Genomic DNA, 10,707 nt, shown 5'->3' with positions numbered 1-10,707 from the left:
AACATCGTAAGAATTCGTTTTAATAATAGCGACAATCATACCGGCAGACTACTCGCTGAACACTTACTGAAGTATTATCATCGTATTTTTCATTACATACTAATCTCGTTGAGAACGGGAATCCAGACGATCTGAATAATGAAGAAAACGAGCGTGAGGATGATGAAGAATTAAGTCCCACCGTTAACGCCTATGAAGTGATAAAACTTAGGAATTGTAGATCACGATTTGGTAAATAACAACAAGAACCCCATTCATCAGATTCAGTGGAATAACTCAAATTTCTCAAAATTAAGAGATAATTTAAAATTTGACAAGTATAGTCTACAACATCTGTCCGAATATATCGAAGACTTGACGTTTAAAAAATTTAATGCTATGAACTCAACGAAAAAGAAAAAAAAAGGGGAATTGTCCAAAATGCGTACTGCTCGGCAAATCCAATCTATTCAATGTGACGATTGTCAAGCGTTGTTTCATTTTGAATGTGTTGACATCGATAAAGCCCCACCAGAAAAGCAAATTGGTATTGTTCTGATTGTGAGGAAAATTAATCAACCAAAAGTATACTTCAATTTGTTTTCTTTATTTAATTTTTTTTACGTCTGTCAAATGATTAAAGTTTTTATGTCAAAACGATTTTTTCATCCATAATAAAGTTTGAATTGATAAAAGCTAAACACTGAAAGTGAGTAGAATGATTCGATAACTTTTTTTTAGAGTTTACTCCTTAAGAATCGATTTTCATATAAGGAGCCCGGTATGGAAAAAATATGAGGAATAAAATACGTTCAACGAATGACCTTGTTACGACTGTCCGCGTTACAAATTTCACTTTTCAGGCGTGAGTGTATAGGGTATGGAAACTATATATGTATTAGGGTGGTCCTTATTTTGGACATTTTCGAATTTTTATGCTCCCAGAGGCTTATGTGGTTCGAAATAAATAAAAAAAAATATCCTCAAAGTTTCAGGTCTTTATCTCAATTTTAACCCGTGCCGCACAGCGATGTAAGTTTCCCATTTAAATAACACGGGGTTTTTGGCATTGAACGATTAAGTTTTTATTCCGGCCAAAGTTATTGTTCGAAAAATTTGAAACTCTGTAGACTTTATCCTCATATTAGCAGCTACTCCTCAGAATTTTTACAGATTTTCAGCTACTATAATTTTAGGGGTACAGCATGATGAAAAAAAAGAAAAAAATTATTTTTTTTATTTTTAGCTAAAATTTTTTTCAAATAACATATCAAATCAGTCTGCATCCTTATCAGAAGTTCTTCCTTTTTTTCATTTTCGCACCTAAGTGGGTGAACGGTATATCTTTGTTGCACTAATACAGTAATCAGGAACTTTGCATTAGTGTGCAGTAAAGTGTTCCTTAAAAGGATTTTTTAAATTTATTACGATTACCTCACAAACGGTTTCAATTACGGCAGAAAAAAATTCCCTCAAAGTTTGAGCTCTCAATTCCAACAGAACCACGTGTCGCAAACTTTTTTTTTTGTGATTTTTTAATTTTATTATATTTATTTATAAAAGAGATCTATTTTATTAATAATTTATGATAGTTAGAAAATTGAAAACAAATAATTATTTCGATATTATAATGCACAAAACTATCAACCTTTTGTTTATTATTTATTGCTTAAAACAAATAATAAATATAAAGGTGACCAACTTATTTAAGCAAACATTGAAAGAAATTTAATTTATTGATAATATTTATCAACTGTTAAACTGAGACATAATATGATTAGTGGCATTGATATACCGATCTCAGATATCAATTGAATGCATTATGTGTTTTTGAAAAAGACATATTGTCAAATAACATAAACAAAAATATTTCTTGAAAAAATCACAAAAAAAATTTTGCAGTAACTCTTCCCGTCAGAATTAAGAGCTTAAACTTTAAGGGAATTTTTTCTGTTGTAATTGAGAAGAAATGATCCTGATTATTGTATTAGTGCAACAAAGATATGCCGTTCACCCACTTGGGTGCGAGAATGAAAAAAAGGAAAAACTTCTGATAAGGATGCAGAGTGATTTGATATGTTATTTAAAAAAAATTTTAGATAGAAATAAAAAATTTTTTTTTTCTTTTCTTTTCATCATGCTGTACCCCCAAAATTATAGTAGCTGAAAATCTGTAAAAATTCTGAGGAGTAGCTGCTAATATGAGGATAAAGTCTACAGAGTTTCAAATTTTTTGAACAATTACTTTAGCCGGAATAAAAACTTAATCGTTCAATGCCAAAAACCCCGTGTTATTTGAATGGGAAACTTACATCGCTGTGCGGCATGGGTTAAAATTGAAATAGAGACCTGAAACTTTGAGGATATTTTTTTTTATTTATTTCGAACCACATAAGCCTCTGGGAGCATAAAAATTCGAAAATGTCCAAAATAAGGACCACCCTAATATGTATATATATAGTCTCCATAGTATAGGGTATCCAACGGGGCACCGTACGAATGCATTGTATGTATACAATATACCTATATATATAATATATATAGGTGTATAATATATACTCTACAGCGTCTTTAAATGATAAGTATATATATATAGTATATCAGTCGTACTCTAATGATACGTACAGTGAGCATTATTATTTTGTATTCTCAAGCTTTTTTTTTTAATTTTGAGCTGTTTCTGATTTTATATTCTTGTTAGGCATATTATGATTACTATTCAAATTTTTCATGCCATTTTATGAACTTAATAACCTTTTTATAAACAAATGGATTAATGAAATATTTTTGGAAAATTATTTTCACCATATTGTTAGCGTAAGGAAATAATAATTTAAAAAAAAAAAATTTTTTCTTAAAAATGCATTTATAATTTTCATAAATAAATGCGTGTTGTTAGAGAACTATAACAGATAAACGTGAGGTTCAAAATTTATAAGAAAGCTTAACTCAAACTATATAAAAACGACTGGAAGGTCGAAAACTGTATCTGCAATAGTTGCAAAGTTACAGCAATTTGTTTGTTGACAAATTAAGTCAGTGCTTGGACTTTGTCGTACTCTAAAATCCAGATGTTTTTTAACATATTGAAAAAATTTTTAGTTGCAGGTTGCTGTTTTTGTAATTTTTTTATGTTCTAGAAAAAAATTAAAATAAAAAAAAAAAATGTCAAACAAACAAATAAATAAATTGTTGAAAAAAAATTTTTTTTTCGCCATTATATTTAGAAATTGATTTAAAAAAAAAAACGATTACTTGATGAAAAAAACGATTATAAACAATAAGACATTGTTTTTAAGAAAATTGTTTTTGTTGAAATCATTATTTCCTTACGCTAACAATATGGTGAAAAAAAATTTAAAAAAAAAATTTAATTAATCCATTTGGTTATAAAAAATTTATAAACAAATGGCAAGAAAAAATTTGAAAAGTAATCATATAACAAGAATATGAAATCAGTAATAGCTTAAAATTAAAAAAAAAATTAGTTAACATACATTATTTTAATTTTTAATTTTTTTGGTAGTTTAAAAATTAATAATTAATGAAATCAAAATATTGTATAAACTTTTATACTGTCATCTTGTTGAGTATGTTTATAAAAAGGGCTCCAAGAAACAAAAAATTTAGAGATTAATTATTTAAGCTTTTATGCTGCCTTTTATGACAACACAAACCCGTAAAAAAAATGTTGATTAACAATTGAATAACTTTTTGAAAAATGGTGATGCAACTTTTATTACCGCGAAATCATATTCTCCAAAGTGTCTAGATGACACCAGAATGTTTTCAAATTTTTTAATTGATATTTAATTGCAAAAAAAAATTATTTAAAAACTGCGCTCACTAGAGTGGCGTCGCGCGCTTGCCGAAACTGCCGCGCAAAAGCTAATTTTCAACGTTAAATTAAAATTATAAATATTGAAGCTACAATTCGGGGAGTCGAGAACTTTTTTACTAAAATTTTCTGCTCTTTCAGAAATTTTTCCAATATTTTAGCTATCACTTATACTTTTTGAGATTTTGCCAAAAAGCTGGACGGCTAGTTTTTTTAACGGTTTTTTGTTCATAACAATTGTAATTTTATTTTTCCAAAAAAAAAACCAAAAAACGTCTTTTTCTAGACACCATTCTAGATCGTTTAAGCCATCAACTATATTTTTAGGAGACCTGCAACTATTTTTCGCAGGAACTCAACTTCTCGACTAGACTAAAACAGAATAAAGATACATTATTTAGGTATTTTCATTGATTCGTTTATTTACCATTTGATATGGTATTAACTTTTTTCTTAGACTAGTAAGCCTTTAATTCTGTGCCTATTTAGACAGTCGATCTGAAGGAGTAAACTCTAATCGTGCGTCGGAGCTGACACACACACTTTTCTTTTCATTACTAATGTTACATCCATTATTATTTATCATCACTATCACTATAATTGTCACCTAAATCTACATCCTCATCCAAATCATCATCCTCTTCTATGCCAAAGTTTGTGGAAATCGTTACTGTAAATATCCGTAACATAATTATTATCTTCGTCATAAAATATATCGGTGACCGGTCAGAATATCCATCATAAAAATAGCCAATGCAAAAATATCCATGAAAAATCTCCAATGCAATAATATCCATTAAAAAAATTATCCATAAATAAACATATCCAAATGAAAATAATCAATTCTCCAAAATATCCAAAATAGCAATTTATGGATCAAGGTTGAGGAACCTGGGAAAAAATGATCAGAACTGACCATGCCTGTTCATGTATGATCAGGTCTGAAGTTAGACCTGATCATGCCTGTTCATGTATGATCAGGCCTGAAATTAGACATGATCAGGCCTGATCATACTTGCCCATGCCTGTTCATGTCTGAAGCGTTAAATACGCTCAGGCCTGATCATGCAAGTTCATATCTTTTTATGTCTGAAGCGTTAAATACGCTCAGGACTGATCATACACAAATTTTTATTATTTGATATTTAGGCCATTCAGTTGCGAATAATAATTCTTTGCAAAAGTGGTTCATTGATGTGAAAACAACAATTTATACATGGATATCTTTAATACCATTATTGTAAAAATATCGATTTTTTAATGAATATTCATATGTGCAATAATGATAAAACAAATGTGTTGTAACTGTTAGAAAATAGGGTATTTTTTTATTAATGGCCCATGAAATAGATATAGAACATATTAATAATATGAAATTTTTGATGGATTATTATAATTTAAATGTATTTAATGTATAATTACTGATAGTAAATCTTATAATTAGTGGATACCGATCGGCAAAGCGGTTATGGATATTTTTGAACACGGATCTATTTCAAGTGGTAATTATTACTTATGGATATTTTTTCTACTGGATATTTTTCTATTTGATAATTTTCATGGTTATTTTTGCATTGGATCTTTTGACATTGGATATTCCGGCCTAGAACCAATATATTATTATTATCATCGTCGTCAAAAGAGCTTCCCAGATCAAAATCGTCATAATTAAAGTCATCCTCGTCAGAATGATCATCTGTACTGTTATAAGCTCGAAACTCTTGCGATAATTAACTTGTTCCTAGTTAAAAGCTGAAAAATAAGAGCTGACAAATTTAAGAATGGTGATTCTAAAAAATTAACGCAAAGTAATAATTTTTGAATAGAATTAAAACCTGTTAGTAATTATAAAATAGTGATTTCAAAGCAATAATAATACCGAATAAGAGAATATAAATTTTAGAGTTCCTAAATTCTATTATCATTAGCGTTATGATTTTTTATCTATTTCGAGTTTACAGCATTTCATTGCTTATTTGGTTGTAATAGACATCGATGTGCGAAATGATTCGTTTTAGGTTTTCTGTTAAGAAAACGATAAAATGTTGATTACTCATGGAACGATTTTTATAGAGTTATTAATTCATCTGTACTCATAAAATTAATTTTCATAACCGAAACCGAAATTTCCAAAAATGAGGCAAAATTATTTATAAAGATGAAATTGCTTACCAATAAACCTCTAGAAGGATATTTTATTTCCGCTGATTCGGCTTAGGAGCCAGCGGTGAAACCTTTCACAAATATTATTTGTTTTGATAGGATTGTCTCAAACTGACAGTATGAGTGCAAAACGACCCCTAATACCGCTTGATATATTGTACAAATTTAGTAAGCTTACGAAATTTCGCACTATAAATTTCAAACCGATCTTCTATTGCGGCAACACTTTTTTGATAGTCTTTACTAGGAAGTTAATTAATTAATGTAACAGGACCTAAGTCCTCTTCCACTGACTGGAAGCCGATACTTCACCCTTTTGAGCACACTTGCGCTGCGAAATCCCATCTCTTTTATCCAGATGACACATATAGTCTAAACTAAGGTGGACATTGAGCGGAGGTATAATCAAAAATCTTCATTTCATGTAGTATCTAACCCTCTACCATCATCAGCAAGTGAATATCACTATAGCTAACTATAGCTTGTGATAGTATTGTGTACGGGCTAGTTTCACTTAGGCTCTTTAGACAGCTTGAAGAGTTGGTATTACCCGTGCAGTAGTGTCTATTGGCTTCCTGCAACCACGAAGTTGCCACATGTTACAAGGTGCAAAACATGTGGACGTCGCTAACGGTTGGATTAATGGTCCCAGAACCCACTTAGAGAGTGACACGTACTTGGGCTGACGCCCCCTAGAGGGCGCCAAACCCCTTCTGAGGTTTGCTTGAAAATTAATTAATTAATGTAACGAAACCTAAGTCCACCTCCGCCCTTCGGAAGCCGTTTCCTCGCCCTTTTGGGCATACACGCGCTGCGAAATCCCATCTCCTCTACCTTTTTAGACGACACTCTCAGCCGAAACCAAGAGTGGACATTTACCGGAGGTATAATCAAAAATCCTCATTGCGTGTAGTATTTAACCACAGCCACTACGAGTCCAACCTCACATGGGCTCTAAACACTCCTCCCATCTCAAGAAATAAAGAGAGACTCTGGTCGACGTGGGGCTCGGAATGGGCCTCCCATAGTACTAATTATGTATTGGTCGACATACCACTTGGTCAAGATGGGACGTGGTCTCTTTCCCCTGTCCCCGAAGGAGACATCCAGTTTTGTTCACATTCATTCGTCTATTCTTCACACATTCTCACACACACCTAACTTTGGACTGACACCCGAGATTCATAGAGTCCTCACAATTCACGAGCTCTACACACCTATGCCCAGATGCTCCGACAACAACTAGGTGGATGCCAGTTGAACCGCGGTCTAGTAGTCCTCTACTCCTTCTTCTCCCACCCTTCTATGCTCTGGAGCACCTCACGCTGAGGCTCGAACTCGGTGCATTTGAGCAGTGCTGAACAGTATCCCACCCTTTGTTGCATTGGGGACATTTGCGATCCTTTTTGAGTCCGTACTTGAAGAGTCTATCTTTAAAACAGCCGTGACCGGTTAAAATCTGAGTAAGCTAGAAGTTAGGGATGATGTGTTTGCTCGCTAGACGTTCAGTAACGTCAGGGAAGAAAATAAATGTCATTTGTCCTTTGTCCGTTGTGGACCACTGTCCTTGCCATCTGCAAATGGTTTTTTTTCTGAGGGAGACAAAGCCTTCTTCGTCATCTGGCTGCACGGTCACGGATCCAAGGGTTGTCTGTTTGCCTGTGCGAAGATTGTAACGGGCGCAACGTTCGTCAATCACAAGCTGAATGGGCACTGCCCCTGCAACTACACAAAGTCCCTCATACGATGCCGTCTTGTATGAAGACGCCATTGTAATCAGGGCTCGCCGTTGCAGGGCCCTAAGAGCCTTCCAATCCTCCACTCCACATAGGTCACTCCAACCTGCTGCCGCATAAGTGACAACAGGCAGGAAGTAACTCCTGTAGATGGTAGACATAGCCGGAAAGCGCAATCCCCATTCAGTCCGTGCGAGACGGCGTAGATGACCAAAAGTTTTATCTAATTTCGCGAGTCTTGTCTTTACGTGTGTTATTGGTTTGAGGTCCTGGTCGAAATGTACCCCTAAGTATCTAACGCTCTTTTCGTTTTTTTCTATATCGATTTTCGGTGGCTTTGAATCATATTTGGGCTTTTTCTGTCTTTTCGCTTCGTAGGGGTACGGACCTTTAATCTTTGCGTGGACCGCGTCGGGTGTACTCTCTCTCGAGGAATATCGCCTCGGTCTTGGACTCCGACAGCGTAAGTTTCGCGGAACGACACCATTCCAGTATCGAATCTACCGTCCCTTGTGCTTTCCTTTCAATGTCCGCACGTAAAGTGCCTTCTATAATGACGTGGAGGTCACCACCATATGCTAAAAATTTACTCCCGTGTTCTGATAATTCTAATTCCTTAACCAAGTCATCGAACATAATGTTCTACATAATGGCCCCAGAACTGATCCCTGTGAACATCCCCTTGTTGGCTTTTTCTTTTTTTTCCCGAATCTCCATGACAGTGCGACTATCCTATCCTCAAAGTAACTCTGTACCACCCTGTAAACATTTTTGGGGCATTCCCGTTTCTTTAATCCCTCGAGTACTCGTGGCCACCTCAAGTTGTCAAAGGTGCCAGAAATATTGAAGAGAAGTCCGATTGCCAGATTCTCTGTTGTCGAATCTAGCAAGCAGCGCATCTCAACGATTGCATCTTCAGTCGACCTTTTGGCCATAAAGCCAAACTGTTGACTGGAGATCTTATCTCCAGCTAAAACTGTGGTGGTGAGTCTCGACTTTAACAATCTTTCAAATACCTTCCCGATTACCGAAAGTAAACATATTGGCCTATCAAATTTTGGGTCACTCGCGTCTTTGCCACTGCTCTTAAGGAGCATAATAATCCCACCCTCTTTCCATGCGGTTGGGAAAACTCCTAACTCCAGGCATCTATTGAATAAGTCTAAAAATTCCCCTGATAACCACCGCTCTTTTAATTACCTCGTTTTCTACTAAGTCCGGTCTAGGTGCTTTTTTATTTTTAAGGGTCCTTAGAATTTTGTATAATTCGCGCGGGGTGAATAAATTGGCATCTGCGGTGTCTGGTGGCGTCTCTGAATTTTCCCTAGTTACTTTCTGCTCCTCTGTTTCTTCCTCTGGTTTGTCGTCTACAATGTGTGTGTTGAGAAAGCAGCTAGCTGTGTCCTGAAAGCTTTCTGTGGATCTTCCGTCACGACGGAGTGTGGTGAGCACTCTGTTAACTCGGTGTTTGTCTGCATGGAGCTTGTAAACGATGCCCCAGTGCTCCTTGTTACCGTTTGACGTGACAAACTCTCGCCAGCTGTTTTCTCTCTGTCGTTTAACGTGTTTTGAGTATGCCTTGCAAAGTCCTAAGTACGTCTGCTTAAGTTCTGTCTGTTTCCCTTTATTTGTCTTCCTCTGAAATCCCTTTCTAGCTTTGTATACTACTCTCTTCTCTTTAGTTAATTCTCTGGTCTACCATGGATATGATTTTACGTGTGCCTTTTTCCGAGGGATAGCAAATTCGCATGACTCCATTATGGTTTTGGTGAGTGCGTTGGTATACTTTTCCAGGTCCTCGACCGTTTCCAGCGCTAGGTCCTCAAGATTCGCTCTTGTGAGTTCTGGTAGGTTCACGCGGAACTTTTCCCAGTCGGCCAACGCTAGGTTGAACCGCTTGGGATCCACCCCACCGAGACCCTCCCGATCTCTTGGAATTCCTAGACTGATATCGATTGCATAGTGGTCGGTACTTTGCACCCACTCGCGTTTGATGGGCCAGTTTCGTACGTACCATGCAAGTTTTGGGGTGGCTAAAGTGACATCTATGTATGATTCCCCTGATGTTAAAGCATAAGTTGGGCCCTCCCTCTTTATATTTAATACCTCTAACCCATAATCATCTATAAAATCCTCCAGTTTCTCTCCCTTCTCGTTTGTTTTTGGGCCCCATCTAATAGATCTAGCATTCGCATCCATCCCGAATAAAACACTGTTTCCCCTTAGTGTTTGTGCTACCTTTTCTAGTTGCGTAATGTCAATTTTTATTTCATCTCGACACTGGAAATATGACAATACCACGTAGAGAGAAATGCCTGGACCCACAATTTGAGCGCATACGCAGTGTGCGGTGCTTAGCTGTGAAATATGGATCATTTTATACTTTGGATTTATTAAGCAAATGGCCTCTCCCCAGTTGTAACAGCAATTTGTACATTGCTGCCAAAACCAGGTATACTGAAACATTTGTTGCTCACAGCTGCGTACGGCTCTTGCAGAAGAAGAACATCAATACGTTCCTCCTCTCACCCGTGTAAAAAAAATTCGTTTCGAAAAGGTTCCAAAAAAGTTCTGCATGTGGAACTTCTCAACATGAGACAGATTAGAACTTCGAATGGAACTTTTTTGGAACGTTAGTAATTTTGATGGTAAAAAAAAAGTTTTTATTAGCATATTTAGAGTCAAAAAAGGACGTTCTTGGAACTTTTTTTGAATTTTATACAGACATTCCAAAGAAGTTCCAGAATCACCACCTTTGACTTTTTTATGGACTAAAAAAGGCATTCCAAAACATTCCAAAATCACTACTTGTGCATCTTTTGGAGACTAAAGACGTTCCAAAAACATGCTAAAATAGTTCAAAAATCACTACTTTTGAATTTTTTATACAACAAAAATTAACATCCATAAAAAATTCCAACAAAAATTCCAAGAACGTCCTTTTTTGACTCTAAATTTGCTCATAAAAACTTTTTTTTCACCATCAAAATT

General features: G+C 35.2%; 1 protein-coding gene across 1 annotated transcript; it reads right to left on the bottom strand.

Annotated features, from left to right (window-relative positions):
* Positions 1-9,411: 9,411 nt before the first annotated feature.
* Positions 9,412-10,092, bottom strand: LOC130667167 (uncharacterized). The gene has a single exon (XM_057468657.1). The coding sequence runs from the start codon at positions 10,090-10,092 to the stop codon at positions 9,412-9,414; it is 681 nt and encodes a 226-aa protein (XP_057324640.1).
* Between the last annotated feature and the right edge of the window lie 615 nt (positions 10,093-10,707).

This window comes from Microplitis mediator, chromosome 4 (assembly GCF_029852145.1).
Source record: "Microplitis mediator isolate UGA2020A chromosome 4, iyMicMedi2.1, whole genome shotgun sequence".
NCBI lineage: Eukaryota > Metazoa > Arthropoda > Insecta > Hymenoptera > Braconidae > Microplitis > Microplitis mediator.
Note: the sequence above shows the minus strand (reverse complement) of the source record. Positions and strands in the feature narration are given on the sequence as shown.